The sequence below is a fragment of the Diadema antillarum genome, unplaced genomic scaffold (genome assembly GCF_040938485.1).
Source record: "Diadema antillarum isolate AM-2024a unplaced genomic scaffold, OU_Dant_1.0 seq00000082_RagTag, whole genome shotgun sequence".
Lineage (NCBI taxonomy): Eukaryota > Metazoa > Echinodermata > Echinoidea > Diadematoida > Diadematidae > Diadema > Diadema antillarum.
Window position 1 is genome coordinate 266,519 of NW_027271175.1, and position 27,441 is coordinate 293,959.

The 27,441-nt window shown below is 39.9% G+C and overlaps 1 protein-coding gene across 1 annotated transcript; it reads right to left on the reverse strand.

Moving 5' to 3' along the window:
• Positions 1–331: 331 nt before the first annotated feature.
• LOC139726231 (ester hydrolase C11orf54-like) lies at positions 332–25,251 on the reverse strand. The gene is made up of 8 exons (XM_071637298.1): positions 25,130–25,251; positions 20,964–21,062; positions 20,006–20,079; positions 18,153–18,254; positions 16,149–16,313; positions 14,332–14,484; positions 13,280–13,393; positions 332–1,291 (listed from the first exon to the last, which is right to left on the reverse strand). Exons 1-8 carry the CDS (start codon positions 25,200–25,202, stop codon positions 1,118–1,120), a joined length of 954 nt encoding a protein of 317 aa, XP_071493399.1. The 5' UTR covers positions 25,203–25,251; the 3' UTR covers positions 332–1,117.
• Positions 25,252–27,441: the final 2,190 nt, after the last annotated feature.

Sequence of the window (27,441 nt, forward strand, 5' to 3'; positions counted from 1 at the left end):
CAAACATAACAAATGAACACAGTGCTGAGACACTCAGCAAACATAAACAAACATAACAAATGAACACAGTGCTGAGACACTCAGCAAACATAAACAAACATAACAAATGAACACAGTGCTAAGACACTCAGCAAACATAAACAAACATAACAAATGACAATAGTGTTGTGACACTCAGCAAACATAAACAAACATAACAAATGAACAAACAAAGATGACAATGAAATGTCACAAACAAACCTGCCCCACACTGCACCTTAAATGCAACACGCTCACCACAAAATCCACACACAAGTACTGACTGGTATGTGCTTTCTAGTGATGCCTAGTGCACATGTGGAGAATCTCCATGCCGTTGAAATAAAGGCGGCAAAGTGACATAGAATGGAAGACAGAAATAACCCAATGCACTGATTCACTCACACATTATGACCTATCCAAAATACAGATTCAACTGCTACGGTTAAGTAGATATATAACAACAGAGATACATTATGAAAAGTATTAATACCACTTTCAAAAAGGAAGCCTATACCTTGAATAACACAATAATATTATTTTATAATCTGAGATAGTCATGCACTCTCATGTAACGTACATAAAGTATGCATTCAAACTTTGCACTGATTAATTGCAAGTATCGACAAAAGGAGTTGCCATTTAGCTTGGTCACATAAATTTTTCAAACTCTTGCTGATACATCTTGCGTAACTCATCAATACAGACTTTGGTACAGTTTATCCCGCATATTTACATCATGCAATTTCTATCACTGGAGACTTGGAAACCCAGAGGTTTGTCTGCTCTGATATCATGAAAGGTGCAAACTTGCTCCGACAAAATCCGAGCTCATGAATTACACTTGCTGACAATGAGAAAATAATACTGCACACCAACGTTTGAAATCTATTTAGTTCCAGTGAAGCAAATTAATAATGACAATCACATCTGAAAACCAAAAAAAGTATCATATTTTCTTCCTTCACCAGATGGCCTTGTGACAAATCATGGCTCTGCTCTATAAAATGGAAAGAATTCTTAAAACCAAAAGATTAAAAACAAAAACCCAGCTACAACAGAAATAAGAAACTGACTGCAACATCACCATAGGTCGGTGCTAGTCACGGCCCACCATGTGCGTGTCTTGTGGAGGGTCTATTCTGTACATCCACTCAGCAGGGATGAAGTAGCCGTGATACGAGGCAGCTTTGCCGTTCATGTCGTAGTGGTAGTGGCCACCTTGGCCATGTTGGCTGAAACAGTGCGTGTGATGCACTCGCAGGTCCAGTCCCTGGGGGGAAAAAAGGGCAAAAAAGTCCCTGTTTGAGCAGAGAGTCATGGTCTTTGAGCACTGGATGGCCTGCTGCAACTCTCCAGGCACCAGTTATAAATATGAGACCTTTCAACAATCAGAAGTCAAGTTTATTGTTGTGACAATTGTTGTGACTGATGATTATTTCCACTGTCAAACAGTGCACTGACATAGTAGAGTTCCTGGCAACTGATCGGCTTAATCTGTACTCAATTCTGCCTATGACAGCAACCAAGATTGTGACCATATCATTTGAGTCACCATCATCCCAAACACCATCATTATCACCATCATAACCATCATCATCACCATCATCGTCATTACCACCATCATTATCACCATCATCACCATCATTACCATGATCATCATTATCATTATCATCATCATCATCATCATCATTATCATCATCATCATCATCATCATCATCATCATCACCATCACCACAAAATAGCATCAGAAGGCCAGAATGATAAGAATTCTGTCAAACTTGGTTGTATAGCAAAGAAAACTTTCTATTGGGATTTTAAATTTTTGTATGTCTTTGACAATCAATTTGACTAGTGGAAACAACACAGGATTTCAATTGATGGAGGTGACGATGTCAGCATCTCACAAGTTTCTCATTTAGGCCATGGGCTAGTAGGGGTCAACGTGCACCCCCTCTGCACCTAACATTCATTGTTGTTTCCATGTAGCCCTTGGTCTGGAGAGTCAGAAAAGTGATGTTAACAAAAAAAAAGTTGGGTCCCAAGACCCGCCCCGTGACGTTTTGTGACGTCACTTCCGGAACGACCTTTTCGCGAATACGGGGGAATAGCATTTGGGTATTATCCTAATAAAGTGGTCCCCATGCCTTTATTTTTCAATGATAACCAAAGATTTTGGTATTTCTAGATTCCTCAGAAGATGGGAAATATGATGCAAAGCAAAGTTTGGCAATATAAGCCCTCAGTTTGTCGTCATCGACAACGAAATGGGCAACGATGTCGACAAAATTCAAAAAAATGTTACAAAATTTGGGCAATTTTTCAAGTTTCACCCTTTAAGTTTGTATATTTTTGTGAAAAATGTGTTAAATGACTTGAAATTTGGTCTGAATATTAAATGAATATCCCTTTTTACGAAAACAAAATATTTTGGCCTAATTGTAATCCAATCTTCTTCTGTAGACATTCAAGTGCGCATGCGCGGTGTCTGGAAATCAGCCTCCGAAATGCCTTTTTTTTATGTCCAGTATCAAAAATGAGTTACAACGAATCTTTTATCATGTAAATTCACAACTTTAATCAATTTTGGCAATCAGCAATCACCTGATTGAATAAAAGTTGCCTTAAAATGAGAAATCAAAGGTGACCATGGTTCTTTTTGATGATGACGTTGGTCACGACATCGAAGATGAAGACGACGTCAAAGACTAGAATTACGACATAGCAGAGATTATTTTAGATATCTTTCAGTCTCTTTTGAAATTTCGTAAAATATTATAAGTCATGTTTGTAATTGGGTCAGTCAAATATGTACATTTCCTTGCTGGTAATGACTTTATTAACGTCAATATCTGATTGTTTGTTTATTCCGTTGATTTCACTGAACTAATATTCATTTGATTAATACGCAGTATATGACGTAAACTATTTTGATTTTTTTACTATTTTCTTTCGAGAATTTGGCAATAGGGACTTGCAGGTCATCAACAACGAAATGGGCATTAGTGAGGTCGACAAACTAAGCCAGCACAAGTTCTTATGCTAATTTAGATATTCATTACTTTGTGGTTAATTCACTATATTAATTGGAATTTAGTCTGGATGTTAAAGGATAAGTCCAGCTTCGTGTACATGTAGGTGAAGTAAATGCGGCAATTAGTAGAATTCCACATTAGTAAAAGTTTGGAGAAAGCGGACAATCCATTCAAACGTTTTGAATTTTTAAAGTATCTGTACTGTCACCGCTGGATGAGAAGACTACTATAGTGTGTGATGTCACATGCGCAGAACGATATATGCAATGTAAGGAAAATATTAAGAGAATTCTACAAAATCTTTTTTTTTTTTTGCAAATTTTTTTTCGACATGTCAATGACTTATATTAAGGATATTATCCTTCCTGCCTTCTGACAGAGACAAGTCAAGTGTTCTTTATTTTGTAAGAAAAATAATGAAAGTATGTTGAATTTTCTTTATATTGTTTTCTTTATATCGTTCTACACATGACTGTGACATCACAGGCTGTATTAGTCTTCACATCCAGCAGTGAGCGAGCAGAAACTTCAAAAATTCATAACTTTTGAACGAATAGTCTGATTTTCCTCAAACTCTCACTGATGTGTTCTACTAGTATTGCTGTATTCACTCAATCCACATGTCACATATCTGTGAAGTTGAACTTGTCCTTTAAATAAATAGCCATCTTTGACTAAAAAGGAACCGATGAGCCATTATTTTAATCCTCGCATCTTCTGTGGACGTTCAAGAGGGCAGGAGGAGTGCGAAATAAGAACCAACAAAATGTCCCTTTTGGTGACTAGTAAATTGATATATTAACTCGTATATTTCAAGTAAAATCGGAACTTTAATCATTTTGTTTAAGTCATCAAACACCTGCTGAAATACATTGACTTCAGTGACGACGGCAAAGACAGTGGCGTCGATGACAAAATTCACATTGGAGTTTCGTCTAAATACCAACTTCAACTGAATTTAGCAATTAGTTTAAGACGACCCTTAAAGATTAACACCATTAGCTACGAGGAAAAGAAGATTTTGATTACATCTGCATTTTGCCTTCTCAACAAACTCGAATCCTTTAAAGAGAATTTAGTATGTGTTTTTTTAATAATCCTGAAGTCTTTTAAGATATTTAGTGTGCATGCAAGGTGTGTGAAACAAGCCGCCGTGAGTTCTTTTCTGCTGTCTAGCAATCAGTTTTTCATCAAAGATCAGAAACTTCAAGTATTATTATTTGTATTAAAGAAAATATAAAAGAAAATAACTAAGAGAAATTTGGCTTAAAATGAGAACTTTAGAGGCAACTATACAGTACTCTTGTCACCATTTCTGATGATCATAATGACAACATAATTCTATCATAATTTACCGCGACAAATCATTTAATGTGACTATAGAAGCATGTTTATTACAAGAGACCCGCGGGTCTAGCGCTCACCTGAGTATCACAAGTTCACCTTTCACGCAGTCACTAACCTAAATTATTCACAGCTCTACCAAAATTTGACCAGGCATTCTCAAGTAGAAGATGAAAATGTACAATAAAGGCCCAATTTTTTTTAAGATTCCTTAATTTGGGGGGATTGGGGCCCCCTGGGGCCCTCTGGGTGGGGCATGGTGCCCATTTTGATAAATTGAGATCCTGACCCCCTAGGGATGCTACCTGCCAAGTTTGACAAAAATCCATCATGAGGTTTTCAGGAAGAAGATGAAAATGTACAATTCAGGCCCCCATTTGGACCCTTCCAACCACCCCCCCCCCCTACCCAAGAGGGGCACCCCTGGATCTCCTATGAACAAACTTGAAACTACAGTCATTAATGTACTCACTCATAGTATTATCTCAGCTCTATAACTTCTGATTCTAGAGAAGATTTATAAAGATTCCTTCATTTGGGGGGTTTGGGACCCCTGGGGGCCCCCTGGGTGGGGCATGGTGCCCATTTTAACAAATTGAGATCCTAACCCCCTAGGGATGCTACCTGCCAAGTTTGGTGAAAATGGGTCATGGGGTTCTCAAGAAGACGATAAAAATGTACAATTTAGGCCCCATTAGGACCCCTCCTCACCCCCTCCCCTGGGTCCCAAGGGGGGCACCCCTGATTCTGCCATGAACAAACTTGAAACTACAGTCATCAATGTACTAACTCATAGTATTAACTAAGCACTATCACTTCTGGTTCTAGAGAAGAAGATTTTTGCAGAATCCTTAATTTTGGGGGGCTTGGGCCCCCTGAGGGCCCCCTGGGTGGGGCATGGTGCCCATTTTAACAAATTGAGTTCCTAACCCCCTAGGGATGCTACCTGCCAAGTTTGGTGAAAATGGGTCATGGGGTTCTCAAGAAGAAGATGAAAATGTACAATTTAGGCCCTATTAGAACCCTTCCCCACCCCCCTCCCCTGGGTCCCAAGGGGGGCACCCCTGATTCTGCCATGAACAAACTTGAAACTACAGTCATCAATGTACTAACTCATAGTATTAACTTAGCTCTATCACTTCTGGTTCTAGAGAAGAAGATTTTTACAGATTCCTTAATTTTGGGGGGTTTGGGCCCCCCTGGGGGCCCCCTGGGGGCCCCCTGGGTGGGGCATGGTGCCCATTTTAACAAATTGAGTTCCTAACCCCCTAGGGATGCTACCTGCCAAGTTTGATGAAAATCGGTCTTGGGGTTTTCAAGAAGAAGATGAAAATGTAAAAAGTTTACGCACGACGCACGACGGACGACGGACGACGGACGACGGACGACGCACGACGCACGACGCACGACGCACGACGCACGACGGACGCCGGACGAAGGGCGATCGCAATAGCTCACTTGAGCCTTTGGCTCAGGTGAGCTAATAAGCAATCCCCCAATTCATGGGACATTATCTGACATGGTTATTAGACAATGATAGTTCAGTCATAGATCATATATGAGGCATATAATACATTCATTCTTTGATAAAAGTTGGTTGCTGTTAGATACTAAAATTCCCACAGCCTTTTTTTCAAGAGTATTCTTTTGTTTAGTCAGGTTTCGTAACTTATGCTTTGAAAATATTATTAGCATTCATACTTAGTCAACACTAAACGATTATATTTGTGATACCTCCTTTTAAAATTTTCATTCCATCTCAAAGTATAAAGAAACTTTTTAAATGTAACACTGTTCACAGTAGAATTATTGGTTATATGATGTTTCATAAAAGTTATTTGCTAATTATTATGTATTTTTCCAGCATTACTTACTTCCGATGAAATTATTGAGAGTCCAACATCGAAATGCTTCAAATGATTACCACTGGCTTAATACCGATATGTTTGAAATTGATGGAGTCATCTACCAGCTCTAAGTTATCCATTCAAAGTCTGACACTCGTTTGCCCATGAACACTGTTACAATTAAATTCCAATGTCACTTTCATTGTAACTCTGTGATTCTATTGGTTAAATGAATTCATTTTCACTACTTTCACTGTCACTATCAGTATCGGGCTCCGATTCATAAGTCATGGTGCCTAATGAGATGTCCCCAAGCTGATGCGGAATCATCTCCCCATCCTGTCAGTGTCTGATATTCATTTGCGCATGAGTTCTGAGCCAAATCAAATTCCAATGTCCATAATGGTCATTTTCTGAGTGCGGTATATGCTGAATTAAACCATTGTTACTCATGTTACTGTTGCCATGCCAGTATCGGCTCCGATTCATCAGCCACAGTGACTTCCAGGATTCATGTCCACAAGCTGACGCGGCAGCACCTCCCTTGAGGTTCACAGAGGTCGCATTAGATCTTCATCCTTTGTCCATCCATGTTCTTCGTTTGGGTTTGTTGCTAGCTTTCATATTCTTGTTTGATGATTGCATAGGACATGCTGCTCTAACACCTTTCAGCAGGGCGGTATCATAGCCAGATCAAAGTTTTTTGCCTTTGTGACATTGGCCATTTCACCGCATTTGGACTGTAAAGAGTTTGGAGGGCATTCACCTTCCTAATTCTTCTGTTACCATACAAGGCATGCACAGGTAAATCGTTCCAGTTCATCATCATCTCAGCTATAACATTTCAAGATTCACCAAACTTTGGAAATGCAGCATGAAATGACTCATCAGCCTCGACATTGTTTTTACCTTCCCCTTTATACCTAAAAGGCACTAGTGGTATTGCAGCCAGTAAATGCGTGGAGTCCTAATGATGTACATACAAGGGCTGAATCATGAAATAGGACAGCTGAGGTGATGGATGAACTGAAAATATTTTGCTGTGCTTTGCACGGTAACAGAAGAATTTAGAGGTGAATGCTCTGCGATTATTGACAATACAGTCTAAGTGCGGTAAAATGATTTATGTCACAAAGGCAAAAACTTTTGATCTGGCTTCTCAGAGACGTCTCTGAATAGCACGTCCTCCGTAGCAATTATCAAACTAAGAATATGGAAGCTACCAACGGACCAAAATGAAGATCATGGATAAACGAAGGATGAAGATCTTATGCGACCTCTGTTGACTTCACCTCAGGGGAGGTGATGCCACATCAGCTTGTGGACGTCCTGAAAGGCACCATGGCTGATGTATCGAAGCATGATACTGGCATAGAAGCAGTGACAGGAGTAAACAACGAATTCATTAAACCTATACACTCAGAAAATGACAATGATGGTGACATTGGAATTCGATTCAGAGCTCAAAAGAATTTCAGACTTTGAAAGGATGGCAAAGTGATTAGTTGTCATCCCATGAGTTCGACACCCACGAATTATACAGCAAACGAGGCGTACAGCCCATGACTTCGACAGCAGGCAAATAAGGACCATGAGTCCGACAGTATGCAAACAAGGCCCGCAAGTTTGACACTAGGCAAGCAAGATCCACGAGTTTGACATCTTTCTAAGCAACAACTCCCCACCCCCCCCCCCAAAAAAAAAGAAAAAAAAGAAAAAAAGTTAAAAACGATCCACAAGTTCGATATTACATCGCAAGGCCGGAAATATGTTTTTCTCGTGGGTTCTTTATTACGTGTCAAATTCGTGAGCCCGGCTTGCCTAGTGTCGGACTCAAGGGTGTCGAACTCATGGGCTTTAAGACTCACCGGCTGTATAACTCGCGGGCTCTATGACTCATGGGTTGTATGATTCGTGGGTGTCGAACTCGTGAAGTGCACCCGGTGAATTAGCGTCAGCTTCTGGACATCCATAAGGCACCATGGCTGATCTAACACAAGTGTTGACTTTAAGTTAAATGTCTACAGAAGATGCCTGAATTAAGATAATGCCTTATTTCTTTTGTTTTGTTTTTTTAATCAAACATGGTTATTTATCTAATATCCAGACTAGGTTTAATTTCATTTCATGATTTAACCACAAATAATGGATATTTAGATGTTTTAGCGTGAGAACTTGTAAAAAACTGCGTGGACTTTTAAGTTTGTCAATCTCATGTATGCCCACTTCATTGTCGATGACCTGCAAGTCCATATTCCCAAATTCTCGAAATAAAATGAAAAATAAGAATAAAAAAAGAAAAAAATCAGATAATGATGTTAATATAATTATTACCATCGAGAAATGTACATCGTGATTGAATCGTGACTCGAATTCGGGTCCTCCAATCGGGAGTCGAAAGTTTTACCCACTATGCCACAGAACCGCCAAGAACCCACAAGTTAGCATTCCCAAGTAAAAAAAAAAAAAACAACCCAGACATTAAAACAATTTAGGTCCCTAAAAGTCCATTGTCTCTAATATGCATCATGTATAGTGTCATTTCGGTGACAAGTTCAATGTAGATGCAATTTCTGAAGAAAATAGAGGAAAAATCATATCAAAATATTATCCATGCCTGGTACAGTATTTAGAATTGTGCCAGTGAGTGCAACGTAGTTGAGATAAGTGTTTTAATTGTGAAACTAGTTATAAGCCTTTATCTAAAGGGCAAATCCAGTCCAAATAAAAGTTAGTCCGATAAGAAAAAAGTAATATATTACGAGTTCAATGGTAAAATTGTGATCGAAATCGCATGAAAAATAAGGAAGTTATGACATTTTGAAGTTTCGCTATTTTTTGAGGAAATAGTTCTTGAACGGTCAATATGAATATGCAAATAACAAAGTGAACATGTGATCCCCTCACATCTTGCCATATGTGACCCGCTACAACAAAATGATCCTAAAGTCGGGTGAGGTCGATTATTTGAAAATTGCATGACAAAACTCCCTAATCTTTCTGCTTTAAATTGATATATAACACATCTTATGAAAATAATCAGCTGCGGAGATATCGATGTTCAAAAGAGAGCATGTCGAGACGTATGGGAAATCACTGTTTCGAGAAAAGCGCCCTAAAAGTTTTCCTTGCGACGCAATCGCGATCAAGGGACACGCTAGTCAATTCTCACCTCCGGACAATAGAAGGTAAACCCTAGCAACCCCCGAAATGCTCATTCAAGCACAGCGTCGGCGGTCTCCTCACCGACCAATCAGTGACCAGGATGCCAGGAGAAGCGGCTGGGCATAGCGCATCCCGCCCGCACGCACCAGTCGACTTGGCAGTGTGCGAGCTTCACGCTTCAGTTAGCGGCAAGCAGCAAACTGACCAATGAGATCACTCCGGTCGTTGTTAGGGGCGGAGCCTATCTGTGGCGCTCAATCCAAATTTTCGAACCGGTTTCTGCTTGGTTGAAACGCCAAAAACATGGCCCAGAAAAACGCTTTTTTTTTTGGTCTTTCCTTTCATCATTTTGCTTCAAAATTTCGACAGATGATAGAAGACATGTCAGACTCCAATAATATGTCAAAATCAGAAAATCGTAAGTTTTGACCAATTATGATGCTCCGACTTCAAACTCGATTTTCACGGCTTCGACCGTGCGCGACTTTAGGACCTTTTTGTTGTAACGGGTCACATATAGTTTGTACATAGAATTTTGACATTTCCAGTTTTTCATTCAAACGCAATTATGCTCGAGGCTCAAATCCTGATATATCTAACATCACTATAACCAAGTTATGCAACCAGGAATATCATCATTTGTCAGACTTCAATGACTGAAACATTGAATTTTCTTAATGTTTTGTACACGATCAATGGAAAATTGTGAGGTTATGACATGGTCACGTCACTCATTTACATATTCTTATCCACTGTACAAGAAATGTTTTGCAGAAATTAGCAAAAAAAAAATAGTAACTTCCTTATTTTTCATCAGATTACAGTCAAATTCTTACCGTTGAACTCGTAAGATTTTACTCTTTTTTATCAGAGTAACTTATTTCTAGACTGGATTTCCCCTTTAAGCAGGATTTGAGTTTATTGCAAAGAAATAAAATGCCAGTAGAATTGAAAATTCATTATCTTGATTTCCTTTACTGTAAATTTATCGTTAAAATCAATCAATTGAAATGGAGATTTGTAAACGAATCTCTGCTATGTCGTATTTCTATAGTCTTTGACGTCGTCTTCATCTTCGATGTCGTGACCAACGTCATCATCAAAAAGAGCCATGGTCACCTTTGATTTCTCATTTGAAGGCAACTTTTATTCAATCAGTTGATTGCTGATTGCAAAATATGATTAAATTTGTAAATTTACATGATAAAGTGACGCGTTGTAACTCATTTTTGATACCTGACATCAAAAAAGGCATTTGGAAGGCTTATTTCCAGATACCGCGCATGCGCACTTGAATGTCTACAGAAGAAGATCAGATTACAATTAGGCCAAAATATTTTGTTTTCGTAAAAAGGGATATTCATTTAATATTCAGACCAAATTTCAAGTCATTTAACACATTCTTCACAAAATATACAAACTTAAAGGGTGAAACTTGAAAAATTGCCCAAATTTTGTAACATTTTGTTGAATTTTGTCGACATCTTTGCCCATTTCGTTGTCGATGACGACAATCTGACAGCCTATATTGCCAAACTTTGCTTTGCATCATATTTCCCATCTTCTGAGGAATCTAGAAATACCAAAATCTTTGGTTATCAATGAAAAATAAAGGCATGGGGACCACTTTATTAGGATAATACCCAAATGCTATTCCCCCGTATTCGCGAAAAGGTCGTTCCGGAAGTGACGTCACAAAACGTCACGGGGCGGGTCTTGGGACCCAACTTTTTTTTTGTTAACATCACTTTTCTGACTCTCCAGACCAAGGGCTACATGGAAACAACAATGAATGTTAGGTGCAGAGGGGGTGCACGTTGACCCCCACTAGCCCATGGCCTAATTGAACTGTACACAAACCTTCGAAAAAATTTCCCCTTTTTCAAAATGAAATCAGAAGGAATAAAATGTATCCTATTAAATCATTGACGCAACGTTATTTTGTTGCAACTATGTCTTTGTCTTATTTGGGGAAAGACATTTCAGGTGCTGGCCAACTAACCAAACGCATTTGCACTTGGAGAGTGCAGACCTCTGCCAAGCAACGCATTTCCATCCATATAGCTGTATGTACGCATTCCAAAAATCACAAATTTTCCAATATGACGGAGCCTCGTGTTTACCTCATCAGCTTCCAGTTGCGCAGCGCCTGGAGCAAAGCTTGTGCTTTAGTGAGCATGCATGCAAACCCCAACTACGCGCAGGTTGAAGTCCCAAGTTCATTAACCCTATTTGGCAAAAGATGAAAAAATTCTTCAAAAATTCACAAAAATTCCTGGATCACCACCAATATCTAATTAACTTATTTTCATCATTATCAACTTTTCCTGTAAGTTTCATCCAAATTTGTTCACAACTTTTTGAGTCGTTTTGCAAGCACACAGAAAAACAAACCAACAGCGATGAAAGCATAACCTCCTTGGCAAGGGTAATAGTATTTTCATGTACAAACCAACGAGAGAATTATTGAGTGGAGACATCGTTGCCTCTTCCAAGTCATGAGTATTTGGTAAAAACATGTGAGACTTTCAAACTCTACAAATTTATTTTTTTTACATATCTACAAATTGTATGTCTGATTTCGCTCAAGCTTCTTTTATCCTGTTTTCCTCTATCCATGCTGTATACTCATTACTGTGATATGGTATTTTGTTATCTCTTGTACTTCTTACATTTGCAACAATGATTATTTTCTTGAGTGACAAAAAGAAGAAGAAAGTTTAAAAGTTCACTGTCAACTTGAACACTGTGGAATTGCACTTTCACGAGGCCTGAGATGAGGACTGATTTTGTTCTGGATAGAAGCAAATAAGGGAGTGCTACATGATACATTACTTTTTTGACAGACGCCACTAATATGTCTGACAACATACAAAAGAAGGGGGAACCCGAACAAAACAAAAAAACGAAAAACAAAAACAAAAAAACCCCACCAAAATATTACATGTGGAAATTTTTTATAATTGCCTTGCCTAATATTCCTTGTACGTGGTTTCACTCTGTATTACTTATCATTAAAGGAAACTTACAACTTTTTGTTTGGCTGCTTTCATCCAATCTTATCATTTCAACTTCAACATGGACTGATTCAAACAAATCTAATTCAGGTACGACTCACATTTAGTAATACAGGTTTTCAACACTAACATGTGTGCTTACGAATGATCTGATGCTTTTGGGATGTCTCACAGACAGACAGGCAGACAGACAGACAGACAGGCAGACAGGCAGACAGACAGACAGACAAACAGGCAGACAGACAGACAGACAGACAGGCAGACAGACAGACAGACAGACAGGCAGACAGACAGACAGGCAGACAGGCAGACAGAAAGGCAGACAGACAGACAGAAAGGCAGACAGACAGACAGACAGACAGGCAGACAGGCAGACCGACAGGCAGACAGACAGACAGGCAGACAGGCAGACAGACAGACAGGCAGACAGGCAGGCAGACAGACAGACAGACAGACAGGAAGACAGGCAGACCGACAGGCAGACAGACAGACAGACAGACAGAAAGGCAGACAGACAGACAGACAGACAGGCAGACAGACAGACAGACCGACAGGCAGGCAGACAGACAGACAGGCAGACAGGCAGGCAGACAGACAGACAGACAGACAGGCAGACAGACAGACAGGCAGACAGGCAGGCAGACAGACAGACAGACAGAAAGGCAGACAGACAGACAGACAGACAGAAAGGCAGACAGACAGACAGACAGACAGAAAGGCAGACAGACAGACAGACAGACAGAAAGGCAGACAGACAGACAGACAGAAAGGCAGACAGACAGACAGACAGAAAGGCAGACAGACAGACAGAAAGGCAGACAGACAGACAGGCAGACAGACAGCCATAACTCACCGGGTCATGAGACACAAACACACTGGCGCACTCTAAAGGTCCTTTGAAGTCAAAGAACTGGAGCCATCTATTAACATCTTCTTCTGTGTTCAATGGTGTCTTGGAAAAGTCCGGCTGGCAAAGAAAATAGCTCAAGCTTAGTATCTGGTACTTAAAATGAGTTGTTTGACCAAACACACCACGTTCGAAATAGCATTAAATTTCAATTTACAGTTCTACTAAAATGATGTTAACAAATAATTGTCATTGTAAAGTGATAATGTATCACAGAACAAGCTGGAAGCACAATAGGCTCATAAAATTTGAAAAAAAAAACCACCCAAATGTATCTATTTACAGTAGAGCCACTATCTGTGCATCAAATTTGCATTAATTTGATTCATAGACACAGTAATGATGGATGCTTCAAGTTGATGTCAAATTTTCTTTCAGGTAGTAGTTGTCAAGAATACTAGAATTCAAGCCAATGATCACTCAGTCTTAGTCAGAAGGAACATTAGGAATGCTACCAAAAAACTGAAACATCAATGAACTTGTGTAGATTAGACATTTAATACTAATGTTAATCCCCTTGGACAAGTATAGACAAAGTTATTATTGTAATAGTAAGTACCTAGGAAATCTGCATAGCACATTATTTGACAAGTAAAAAACTACTTAAAAAAAAAAAAATAATAATGCATTCCATATATCACAATAATTGAAATTGTTGAAATGAAGTTTTGAACTTTGTTGAAGCAAAGTCTTATGAAGGACTAATTTACCAGAAGTATGCATATACTGATTATGCTATTGGAGAGAGAAGTGGAGTATCCCCTGAAAATGCACATAGAGCACTTCTAGGATGTAATTAACAATAAACAGCTCTTGATCTTCAGCATATTAACCATTTCTGTGCCAGGGACTTTGGCCAGTATGTACAACACAATGGGGTTTTCAGTGCCAAACAGCACTCAACAGCACACATAGGGGTGATGACAGAAAGAAGTTATAATCTCAAGAGCCAAGAACATAGCATCAGGGATAGATGGGTATTACCAATAACAGCTCACCATAATGTGAATCTTAGCCATGCCTTCCACCATGAGAAACACGCCCCCAAGGCCGATGAACTTCTCCTTGCCGTAGTGCTTGTGCAGGGCTGTGCGCATCGCCGTGACAAAATCATCCACGCCCCGTCTGATGGAAGCTTTCACCTCAAGCACCTGATGTCAAGGCATAAAAATTAGTCTTTTATATTTGATATAAAAGTAACATATGAAACTCTGCATCACAACACTAACAAAAAAAAAACACCAGACAAGGATTTTCACTTGGGGCAGATTTTGAAAGAGCAGACTTTAAGCTTTAAAATGGTACATAACTCAATTGGAATGGACTCTCCCAACCTATCTAAATATTGGAAAGAAAGCTGTGTGCAATGAATGGGATAAAAACGGGATGTAAAACTTTATGGCAAAAACAATGAAGGGATTATCGGATTAAACTAAAATTGATCAAGCTCTATCAACACATTCTATCCATTACTAATATCAGCTTTCAAAGCAGTAGCCTTATCCTTTAACAAGAGACCCGGGGGTCACGCGCTCACCCGAGTATCGCAATTTCACCTTGCATGCATTCTTGCACACTCTTACCTGAGAACATTGGAAACTTAGGTCTGCATATGGATCCCCCCCCCCCCCCCCCCCACTCCCGGGTTTGGGGGGGGGGGGGCAGGCAGCCCTGGAACGAATGAACAAACTTGGAAACTAAAGTCATCAATGTACAAACTCATGGTATTAACTATGCTTTATCATTTCTGGATCTAGAGTAGAAGATTTTAAATATTCCTTAATGTGGGGGGGGGGGGCGCCCTAGGGGCCCCCCCCCCCCCCCCCCCCCCCAAGAGGGACATGGTGCCCATTTGAAGGAATTGAGATTCTATTCCCCTAGGGATGCTACCTGCTAAGTTTAGTCAAAATTCATCATGAAGTTTTCAAGAAGAAGATGAACATGTACAATTCAGGCCCTATTACAACTGTAGGACTTCTCTCCATCCCTCTCCTGGGTCCCAAGGGGGGGGGGGGGGGGGTACCCCTGATTCCCCCAATCCCATGAACAAACTTGAAACTACAGTCATCAATGTACCAACTCATAGTATTATCTAAGCCCTATCACTTCTGGTTCTAGAAGATTTTTCAAGATTCCTTAATTTTAGGGGGTTTGGGCCCCCCTGGGGGCCCCTAAAGTGGGCCGTGGTGCCCATTTGAACAAATTTAGATCCTATCCCCCTAGGGATGCTACCTACCAAGTTTGGTGAAAATTTGACAAGGGGATATCAAAGTGAAGATGAAAATGTACAATTTAGGCCCCATTAGGACCCCTCCCCACTCCCCTCCCCTGGGTCCCAAGGGGGGCACCCCTGACTCCCCCATGAACAAACTTGAAACTACAGTCATCAATGTACTAACTCATAGTATTAACTAAGCTCTATCACTTCTGGTTCTAGAGAAGAAGATTTTTAAAGATTCCTTAATTTTAGGGTGTTTGGGCCCCCCTGGGGCCCCCCAGATGGGCCATGGTGCCTTTTTGAACAAATTGAGATCCTATCCCCCTAGGGATGCTACCTGCCAAGTTTGGTGAAAATCGGTCATGGGGTTCTCAAGAAGAAGATGAAAATGTAAAAAGTTTACGCACGACGGACGACGCACGACGGACGACGCACGACGGACGCCGGACGAAGAGCGATCGCAACAGCTCACTTGAGCCTTCGGCTCAGGTGAGCTAAAAAGTTATTAGAGTTATTAGATGTTATTATCATAATGATAGCAAAGGGAATGTATGCGAGAACATGCTCCCTTTGTCGTATGAACAGAGATGGGCTCACTTTTCCTTGCTTGCCTTCGGAGACCAAGAAATTGCCCAGCAGGTTGAAGTCTCTGCTGGGACTCCTGCGGAGGCAGACGGAGCCGTCTTCTGGTGTGAGGAGAGCGATGTGGGTCTGGTTGTCTCCTTCGCTGTGCTCAGACTTGGTCTTGATATTGGTAATCATCTGAGGGACAGGAATTGTGCAAAGAAAACAGGACGGGAGCAGAGAAAAAAAAATACTTACAAAATCTCAGTAGTTCAAGATCAATGAAATCATTGATATAACCTGCTGTGAGCAAAGTTATTACTTTAATTTCGATAGACCAACTGATCAACATATTCAAACTCTATGCATACTTGACAAAGCTTGCTCCCGATAAGTACAAAAGCTGCCCAAGGCTTGCCCAGCATTGCAACATGTTCAAAAATGCTATAGGTATACAAAGGTGGGTGGAATAACTTGTCACTACCTCCTACGAGGAACAAACAACATGAATAAGCCTATTGAATGTAATCAACAGATGGTATTTGATAAGATATCTTTGAATATCAAGACTGAGCATACTCTAGTAATCACTTAAAAAAGTTTGATGACAATGAATGTACAAACTTTTTTTTTCCTAGACTGTAGACTACTTTTTTGACTACTTCTTTTGATACACCAACAAGTCACATCAAAGACACAGCTGTAAGCGCTTGACCTGTTCAAAACTGAAAGAAAATCACCCAGAATTGGCATGCAGTAACTGAAATGGTGCACCTACTTACAAAAAATCTCTTTGAAAGCCGATGAACACCTATAAAAAGTTTTCAGGAAACTTTAATAATTTCGAGCACAGTATCACAAAAGTCTAGTGGAAGAAATTTGCCGAGGGTTGCTTTGAGGGAACCTAACTGGGCGATTTTGGTATACATGGCTCCTAAATTCAGAATTTTACAAGACTTTGACTGCTGCATTAGTTGTTGTTATTGTTGTTCTACGGAAATATCTTTGGTCACAATCGAGTGGCGGATCCAGAGGGGGGTGCACCGGGCGCGTGCCCCCTCTTTATTTTTTTTGTCAAAACAAAAGAAACTAGAAATGTCGCTACAGTGACGTGTTATACCCCCGCCAAACAACATTTCATAAGCTTTGGTAAAAAAACTGAGGAAGAAGTTAAATCCGCAAGATCTTTCCTTGATCTTCTGCCATTAATATGCCGTTACCATGGCAACGTACTTTCGGGTACTGTCGAAAAATGCGTCTTGCACATCTACAACCAAAGGCACACATCTGTACCAAGTTTCATGGAAATTGGGCAAAAACTGAGGAAGTAGTTTGCAACACAAAATTTTCCATCATTTTGGCTCATAATATGTGAGCTGTTACCATGGCAACATACCTTTTGTCACTGTCAAGAAATGTGTCATGCTGACCAATATCCTAAGACAAACATTCAATATGAATTCCATGAGAATTGGAAGAACACTGATGAAGCAGTTTTGCCATGAAGCATTTTGCCCTATATTTTACCAATAACATGCCGTTACCATGGCAACGCACTTTTTGCCACTGCGGAAATATGTGTCTTGCACATTAACATATTCAGATGAACATCTGTACCTAATTTCATAAAAATTGATCAAAAACTGTGGGAGGAGTTCGCGACGCAAGATTTGTACCCATTTTTGCCCATAATATGCCGTTACCATGGCAACGTACTTTTGGGTACTGTCAAAAAATACGTCTTGCACATCTACAACCCAAGGCACACATCTGTGCCAAGTTTTATGGGAATAGGTTGAAAACTGAGGAAGTAGTTCGCGACGCAAGATTTGCAACGGACCGACCGTCCGCTGATTCCTATATACCCCCTTCAAACTTCGTTTGGCGGGGGTATGAATAAAACGGAAAAAATGGGGGGTGGGGTGGGGGGCTGCGTGCGCCCCCCTTTAATTTTGCAAAGGCGCCTCCCCTTTACAGAATTCCTGGATCCGCCCCTGCAATCATATTTCCGAAACAGCTGCTGGGTGAAATGCCAACCTCTGAGTTGACCCCGATGGCATCACATGGGCCAGCCCCAGCACCGATGATGAAGCCCCCTGGTACATCCACCTGCCTTGCAACTTCATCCAGATTATACTTCTGTTGAGAAAATGTTGGAAGAGGAGTAAGTCATAACATATCAGCAGCAGATCCCAAAGGGGGTGCATTGGGCTCGCACCCCCTCTTTATATTTTGTTAAAACAAGAGAAATAAAAAAAATGGGGGGGGGGGGGGCATGAACCCCCTCTTAATTATGTAAAGGTGCCTCCCCTTTATGGAATTCCTGGATCCGCCCCCGCGTATGCATTAAATATAATCTACAGAGTGTCTTTAAAACATTACAAGAAGTGAATGAATAATAATAGAAAAATCATATGAATTATCTTTATGAATTTGTAAATAAATGAATGAATGAAATAACTGTATGTCTGTTGCAGCAAAGATAGGTGTTTCTGTGGAGTGACCAGAATTCCTCTGCGTTTAACATCATATCAGAGAATGGGAACATCTCAGGTAACATTTGCCTAGGATCTAATGATCAGAACAATGAGGGCAGAGACTCCAACCCCAAGCACCTTCTGATTTGGAGATTCTCCCGCCTGAAACCCCTAGCAAACGGGAGGCTCCAAGTTTATGTGTGCGAAGCGCGAAGTTCCTAGGGTTATAGATGCTCTCTGGTACTATCTAAGGCTTATTTTTGCAACATACGATAGCAATAAGTAAGAAATCCTTTCCAACGGGAGACATTGAGCCAGGGCGGGAGAAATTAAATCTCAAACGGGAGAACGGGAGATTTTGCAAAAATGGGTTTTCGGCGGGAGATCTCCCGTCGAAAACGGGAGAGTTGGAGTCTCTGTGAGGGTGCTGTCAAATATGCCAGGCAAGAAGCATAAAGTCTGCAAAGATATTTATGCCAGCAATGTGTATGAAAGAAATGTGACTTTGGCAGTGGCATAAAGACACCGAAGAAATTCTTAGCATCATCTGGAGATTTCCCATTTGCAGGGACAAACTGAATTAGTGAATTAATACCTATAGCAGGGCTGCACACTAATCTATTTTTTCTCCTGATAGGACAGACAGGTCGGACCAGTAAGTACCCAGTTTTTCCATCTTCTTCTGGTCATTTCCTGAAAAGTTACCAGTCCGACAGTGATTTTTACTGCCCAAGGACCATCGGACCATCGGACCAATGACAGTATGCAGCGTTGCCTATTGATATTAACAATCTTTATAACATTGGTACATACTTCAGCAATCACTTCTAAACACTTTGTATCTTTCATATGGTAGCATCACTTCACTTCCCCCATCCAAACCCATCAAACATGGATATGAGATCTAATACTAACTCTCTTGTAAAGGAAAAACTGCAGTGATGCATATACCTGGATTTTCATTATCGCTCACTATGGATTTCTTTATCGAAACAAGGCAAGTAAGCTTACCTTGGAGCACCTCTCTCATACTGACTGAGCACTGTAAGATTACTAAGTACAGAGTCATGATATCACACCTTCATTTCATCATGTCATCTCAATGAAAAGTGCAAACTTTAAGCAGAATTACTAGTATAAAATGTATTCTTGGAAAACCTCTACACTAAAATTCTTCCTGTTTGCCCCATCGATATTAAAGGGTACTACTACATACAGTGTGATGGACATTAGTGGGACATCAGCCCATCTTCAATCATTGAACCACACATTATGGCTCTTATTGTCGCACACACGCATACAAACACACACACAAACACAAACACACACACACACACACACATGCACACAAAAGAAGATACATTGTAAGTCATACAGTGTAGGTGTGTCATGAAAATGATGCAAAGTACAAACCTTTTCTCTCTTCACTAGGGGAACCAGATTGGGTACACCACCAACATCTGCCAATCGAGGGCTTCCACAGATTCCTGTTTCAAGAGAGTTATTTTTATATTTGTAGATCACAGAAGACTCAAAAATGTTCAAACTCTTTTGTCTTCTTTCACCAAAGTGAAAAGCTTTATGGCAATGTCCCAAAATCAAGAAAAACACAAACAAACACATTCTTTTCAATGGTTCAATACTTGTTACCTCCCCTCCAAAAAACAAAAAAAAAAAACAAAAAAAAAAAACAATAACCTAAAATCAATGAAAACTTTTGGTAAAAAAGAAAAGAAAAGGAAACCCTCACATGAAATTCTAAGGTACAATTCTACATTATGCCATGGTTACTACATTCACTGGCATACAATAATCCTTCACAGTCCCAACAAAGTCAGAGCACATCCAGCTGAGTGAGAAAATTATGCCAAGATCCTGCACTTTCAGTTTCACATCTATTTTAGTACGCTGCTTTTGACAGAATGCCAACAAAAGGAGTAGTCGTGAGTGTTAATTGCTATGAATCATGGCCTATTAGAAGTAGTACACATACTATATTAGACAATCTTTCATTCTTAAAGCTAGATTTCCACTAACTGTCATGAATGACAGCTGAATCTGAATGACATAAAAATGAATTCTTCACTAAAAATGGTCAAAGTATGTACTACACTGTGTTGTGTTTCAAATCACACACTGGTAAAAAAACAAGTGTTCATTCTAGAATTCTCTGCACTAGCTTTTGCTACGCAAATGTACATGGTACCCCTCGTTCTCTCCTGTGATCTTATTGGAATTTTGGAACTTATGAAAATTTGTTCTCTGGATACAGGATGCTGTCATGGTAAGGTCTGTTAAAACGGGGCTTTAGTCACTTTTGAAACTAACTTAGATTCTTTAAGAAATAGAGTGTAGTTTGATGTGTACTAGCCTGCTGATGCCTGATGAAATGGTTCTTTGGTTAGGTCAGGGCAATCCACAACGTTGACATCAGCATTTTCGTAGCAGATCCGCAAACCTCGTTGAAGGACTTTAAGACAGAGAGAGAGAGAAAGAGAAAGACAGAGGGAGAAAGCATAGATGACAGGAGAGCTAGAAAGCACACTCTTGAAATAATCACACATAGAATTCAAAGAAATTTTTAACCTTCTTCCATTACCATATGAAACATGATAATGTAATATTAGTTTACAAGTACACTAAATAGCAGTAAATACCAAAACATAAAACTAAGAATTCAAACTTCATGTTTAAATATTGTTATAGAGACACTGTGATGCCACACATGGTATAATTTCATCTTTCTACATGCCTTAGACACAAGTCAAGAATAAAAACACTGTGTAAAACTGTAAATCATTTAAATAATTAAGGTTAAGAATTATAGGTCCACAAAAATGTCTCTAATAATTCATCTTGTATACAGTTACAAAAGATCAAAGTGATTCCTATACATCAGAAAAAAAATCCTACCTGTTAAAACTGACTGTATAGCAGAGCATACAAAATGAACATATGTGTAGTCAAATGAAAAGACACAAAATGCTGTTCAATATTTCATGCTATTATATTTCAACTTTCATTCTTTCCTATGAAATGAAAATACAGGCTTAAAATAATATCAATTATTTTGTCATCGATAACAGTGACTTTCATCTCTGGAATTATAATAATGTACCGGTACTAATACTACAATGTATTCAATTCAGTTTATGCACAAAATATCAGACATCATCGCATTTACTTTAATATTCCAGATAGGGCTAGGCTAGGGTTCTATTCCATTAAGCACAAACAATCTCACATGAATCATGCACATGTCTCTACTGGAGGACATTACTGCTCATAAAACATTTCCAACACCACTCTTAAAGGGAGGAAGTCCTGAGAATTTTCACTGTATGATAATTAAGAAGAGTAAAAAATATAACCTTTCACCAATTTATACATGTGGAAAGCAAACACTGTCTCTGTACGCGATTTTAAAAAAATAATTCCTGCCAGCAATCGTGTAAGAGCCTGCCAAAAGGTGCAACGTCATTGATGCCCTACTCTCAAGTTGACAGCCGTGCCTCAGAAAACCAATTTAAGTGTTCAAAATGATCATATCTGATTTTGTCGTAAAATGTGACAATATGTGGTTTTATCATTTCAAACAAAATATTTCAAGCTTATAAAAATAAATATTAAACATGTATTTATGAATAACTAGGGAGCGTACTAATGACGAGCAGAACACGGCTGGGAAGAGTTGTGTCTCGGTGACGTCTGACTCTCCGCGATGACTTGCTCATTAGTGTATTCACCATGCAGATTCACACTTTTTCAATCAAAATTTACGAGCTTATTTGATGATTTGAAAGTTTGTTTTTGGTGAAAGTAGTTCATTGGAGGTATCAACAACAACATATTTTTTTGAAATTCGTGAGGACTGCCTCACTTTAAGTTGTTCATGTCTATCTTTAATTTAGTATAAAAAACTCCAATGTTTGAAGTATTAAATACTGAAGCAAGGTCTACTTTAGAATGGGAATGCTTTGTTTCTAGTGCCTATACCGCACTTGTCCGGCCCCAACTAGAATATGCATCAGAGGCCTGGAACCCACACACAGCCACAATGGTAAACTCTCTTGAACAGGTGTAGAAAACTGCAGCTCGGTTTGTACATGGAGACTACAGGTATTCAACATCTTCCTCAACGCTAGTCTCGGCTCTTGGTTGGGATAGTCTCCGCACACGACGCCTCCTTGCACAGTGCACCCTCTTTCATAAGATACACTACTGTCAACTTCTACGTTTACCACATGTGATTTTCCCAGCTACCTACATAGGAAGGCATGACCATAAGTTCAAGTACATAATCCCAACCGCGACCACAGATGTGTTTAAATTTTCCTTTTTTCCCCGAGCTGTTAGAACCTGGAACCATCTGCCAGGACCTGTGGTCACAATTACCAACCCATTAACATTCAGAGAGGCTGCTCTTCCAGTCATCCGAGTGATAGTGATGCAACCTCCTGTTGGGTCACACATGCTCTAAGAAAAGATGCATGTTTTTTTACTAGCACTATGCACCGTCACTTTTATTGTACATTAGTGACATTTAAAATCATCCTGCTCACCATGTCACCTCTCACTGACGCACGACACTTCTACCATCCCGGGATAGTTTCAAGGAACTGCTGAAAGGGATTACTACTTCAAGGTTCAAGGTTCAAGGGTGTGAGTGTACTAGGTACTGAATATAAACTAGACTACTACAAAGGTTTGCATTCACATCCCAGGCCCAGTACCGTAACCAAAAGACCATTTTTGTTATTACAATTAATCATGGATGTTTGTTTTCCTACAGCCTGCCCTAGCTAGTAATGAAGGAATTTGATTCACTTGCTCCCTTCGATACATTCCATATTGAGCAGAAATTCACTTAGTTGTTGCTAGGTAGGGCAAGCCTCTGGAAAGCTTTGCGGAAGTTTGTGAACAAAGCATGCATAAAATCTGTATTATATTACATAAACGGTTTATTATCATGGCAACAGAAACCCAAGAGCAAAGTCTACCATTAAAAGCTAATTTATAATACTGGTACTAGGGTGTAGTGGGGTATGGCAATGATGCCATCAATCATTGACATTTGATTTAGTTCGACCAGATGCTGTGATCAAGATAGAAAGTGAATACATTTGTACATTGTAGGTCCGAGTAACAAAATTGAAATATGGTGTAGATCTAGCTCTAATAAATTCAAAATCTTGTCATCACTCCAGAATAGGGTGATGATATTTTGGATTTTGAGTTATTGACTGGTATGGTACAGCCCTGACACGACACTTGACACTTGTGTGCAAGTAACTCATGTTAGAAGTCTACAGCGACAGGGCTGTATATAACAGACATTGATTGATGATGGGGTATGGGTAGCCCCGGAGACCGCGCCGCAACACGTGCGTGCGGCGGCTGTCGGTCGCAGCAGTTAGGGTATGGGTAGACAGAAAGATCCGTCTGTCCGGAGGACTCTTTTTATATTTTGCCATTAACGCTGTCCTCCGTAGACAGACGGAAGGTTGCAGTACCCATTGCTGTGTGGATGTTCTTAACCACTGTCTCTATGGAAAATTGGGTGAGGTACCTCACCCTTCTCGATTGCGTCTAATTCACGGCCCTAGGTCGGCAAATTTAAGCTTGTATAGTGAAATTAGCTCTTTAAGAATACATTAAACTCACCAGATTAATGAATAATCCAAAATTTTAGTAGAATTTTCAACGTAAAACACAGCCTGTCGGGTCGTCACGTTCAAACTGCAGAAACATACACTATGAATCTATTAGCCAATCACATGCGAGGTAGTTTCTACGTGTTTGTTTTACTAAAACACGTACCTCGCATGTGATTGGCTTACAGATTCAAAATGGCGACTTACAGCTTGCGAACGGCGATGTTGCGATATCGATAAAATTTCTGCGTTATAACCAAGTTTATGTGAGTATTTCGATTGCACAATTGAGAAATTTATCCCAAATATTGCTGCATATTATGTGTCATGTCATGTCAAACTTGTTTGAATGTAAAAAAGCTGTCTGATATTTGGTTTATCGTAATGTTCGATCTATGCGCGACTGCTCCACACAGGAGCCGCAATCATTGACTTCGGTCTGTATACGGAGGGGATCGTGAAGCCAGACGCAGTCTCCGCGGAACATTCCCCGACGGACAGATACAGACCGATCTTTCGGTCAAGGGTATGTATGGGGAGACACAAAAAATGCCAATGCAATAGGACAATCAGTCTATCAATTCTCAATGTGAAAGGCTTTAAAGATCAAGTTTTTAGTACGCATGGCACCCCCTTGGTCATCCCACGTATCTCCACATTATCTCCTGCAATCGTTAATCTGTTCTGATGACACACCCCTTCCCTATTTTACTCACTCCACAGGGGCACAGTAGTAGCCCGCGCCCGAAGAGATAAAAACAGCAATACGACAACTAGATGCAATTTTGAACGTGTGGGACTGAGGACATGTGTAGTGCACGCAATTCCAACGCAATTAATGACAAAAATATTGATCAAAGTTTGTCAGAGCTCCATACGATACCTTCTGCCAGTTCCTCCATGCTGGGGACAAACATTGCTGTCCGACTGATCGTTGAATCACCGTTTCCAGCCATATCTACGAGGAAAACAAAGAAATCACCCTCACTGGTATCGCTAGATCGAGCTCGGTACGACTGCCTGGAGACTGCTATGATTATGCTGTAGGATTTTTCTGCGGCAGGTGCATTGGATGCATGCAGTGAGTACGAGTGCGCGTCGTCGATCGCCGATGCGATTGCAATGACACACTGCGAGATGACTATCAACTAGAATTCGTCGCTACGACTAGTACCGTACTACAGTCTACCAGTTGTCGACAATTTCCTGGCAGTCAGCAATAGCAAGCACGTGTGTCAGGCTGACATACAATGAGGTTTTTTTTTTTTTTTTTTTTTTTTTTTTTTTTTTTTTTTTTTTTTTTTTTTTTTTTTAATGAAGAAACAGAGCCGGGGTCATAAACCTTTTCTGCAAGTCATCATCAAATGGAATTCATGTGAATTGCTGTTTAAGAAGCAGGCATGGAAACATACCAAATAGAGAGAGGTAGGTATAGACTGCACTTACTCACCTGCTCAAGTACAAGGTCATGTTAATTCTATTCATTGATTGAATGAATAGAATGCACTAGTGAAATGATGAATAACAAAAGTAAAATCGGCACCCGAAAAACAACAACATAAAGCTATATTCAAGATGTAAGAAACAAAAAACTGTTAAAAGAAACGCAAATCATTGAGTATTGAATGACAAGTTGCTATAAACCAGGAAATGTATGTAACATCTGTACGCCATTGTTTTGTATGCTACTATAGTGTCCACCCCCACATTCCCAAAATACCGAAATATCACAGAATGACTAAGAAAGATCGACTTTTTAGGCCTAATATGAATACATTTAGAACCATCGGGAGTTTTAATGACCTGTTCCCCCCTCTCTCTCTCATCCTCTATGGTTGTTGTTATCCAAAAGTAATTTGTAATTACTGTTTGTATAAATGCGTCCATGATTATGAAATGCAGTTTTTCACTTTGTGCAAATGTGTAGGGCCTACATGTGTGTGCCGTGTGTGTGTGTGTGTGTGTGTGTGTGTGTGTGTGTGTGTGTGTGTGTGTGTGGTAAAATATCTCTTATACAGCAGCACGATCATGGAAAGCCACAAAGAAAAGAAAAAGTAGAAGTCCGAGCATGAGATATAAAATGTTTAAACGGTAAAAATCTTACTTTGTAGAATATAACATCATGTTCGATGTAAGCAGCACAAACAGCACTTTTAGCTAGTTACAGCAGGGAGGTGACTATAGACAGACAGATCCGTCTGTCCGGAGGAGTCTTTTATTTTTTTGACGTACTCACTCTCCTCTGTGAAGCCAGACGCAGTCTCCGCGGAACATATCCCCGACGACCAGTATACAGACTGATCTTTCGGTCAAGGAGTTGACCCTTTCTGCATGGTAACAGGGCTTACACGGGTAAATATTTTCCCATAGAGACGTGTGCTAAATTTCAAAAGTCAAAAAATTCTGTAAACTATCTGGGAGAAATGAGGTGTTTCATCTTCGGTAACCTGAAAAAGTGAGGTATACCAATTCATCCATCAAATTTCCAAGTGGGGCTCTTCAGCTCAAACTCTGTCCAAGGGTTCGCAAAGCCAGACTTATACGAGTTCTTTTCACTATAAGTAAAAAAAAAAAATCACCTGTTTTCTGTACGTGCACCCACTCAAATAATAGTCTCTTCAAATTCCGTGAGAAAAGCTTCCATCTTCCAACCAAAATGCAGTTTGTAGTGGAATTCATTCTCAATATCTGCAGCTATTCAGTTTTTTGCCAAACTGCATTTCTGATTTTTCAATAGTTTTTTTCTACATTTATTTTAGTATCTTTGGTACGATTTCGTGAAGCTGTCAGGGACATTCCATTTTATTAACAGGTGTGAGCCTTACAGCAAGGAGGTTACGGTAGGCCTACTGTGTTAGCTTGGCCATGAGGCCCATCAGGTGACAGAACCGTGATGAACCATATAGAAATACGCATGAATAGACTGACCTGAAATCTTGATTTTTAGTTTAGCGGGTATTATACCTGCATGCCACACTTTATAAGACATCCAACGTCTTCCTAATGGCAGAACCACAGGGCATATGATTGCATATGATATTATGTAGGCCTATAAAAGGCGTCAATTTGATATGTTCTGGCTTTCGAGGCTAAGTTATGATTGATATTTATTTGGGTAGACTGTAGACCTACACACCCAAGGGTGTACACACACCAGTCATTTCTCTATTATCAAGGAATCTCACAAATTATCTT

What these genes read in the sequence shown, in the direction of transcription:
- LOC139726231 (XM_071637298.1), bottom strand. Translation starts at nt 25,202, where the DNA reads ATGGCTGGAAACGGTGATTCAACGATCAGTCGGACAGCAATGTTTGTC. An exon ending in ATTTCATCAGGCATCAGCAG is followed by an intron (nt 20,080 to 20,963) that starts GCTAGTACACAT and finishes CTCTTGAAACAG; the next exon opens with GAATCTGTGGAAGCCCTCGA. An exon ending in CCATCGGGGTCAACTCAGAG is followed by an intron (nt 16,314 to 18,152) that starts GTTGGCATTTCA and finishes CCTGTCCCTCAG; the next exon opens with ATGATTACCAATATCAAGAC.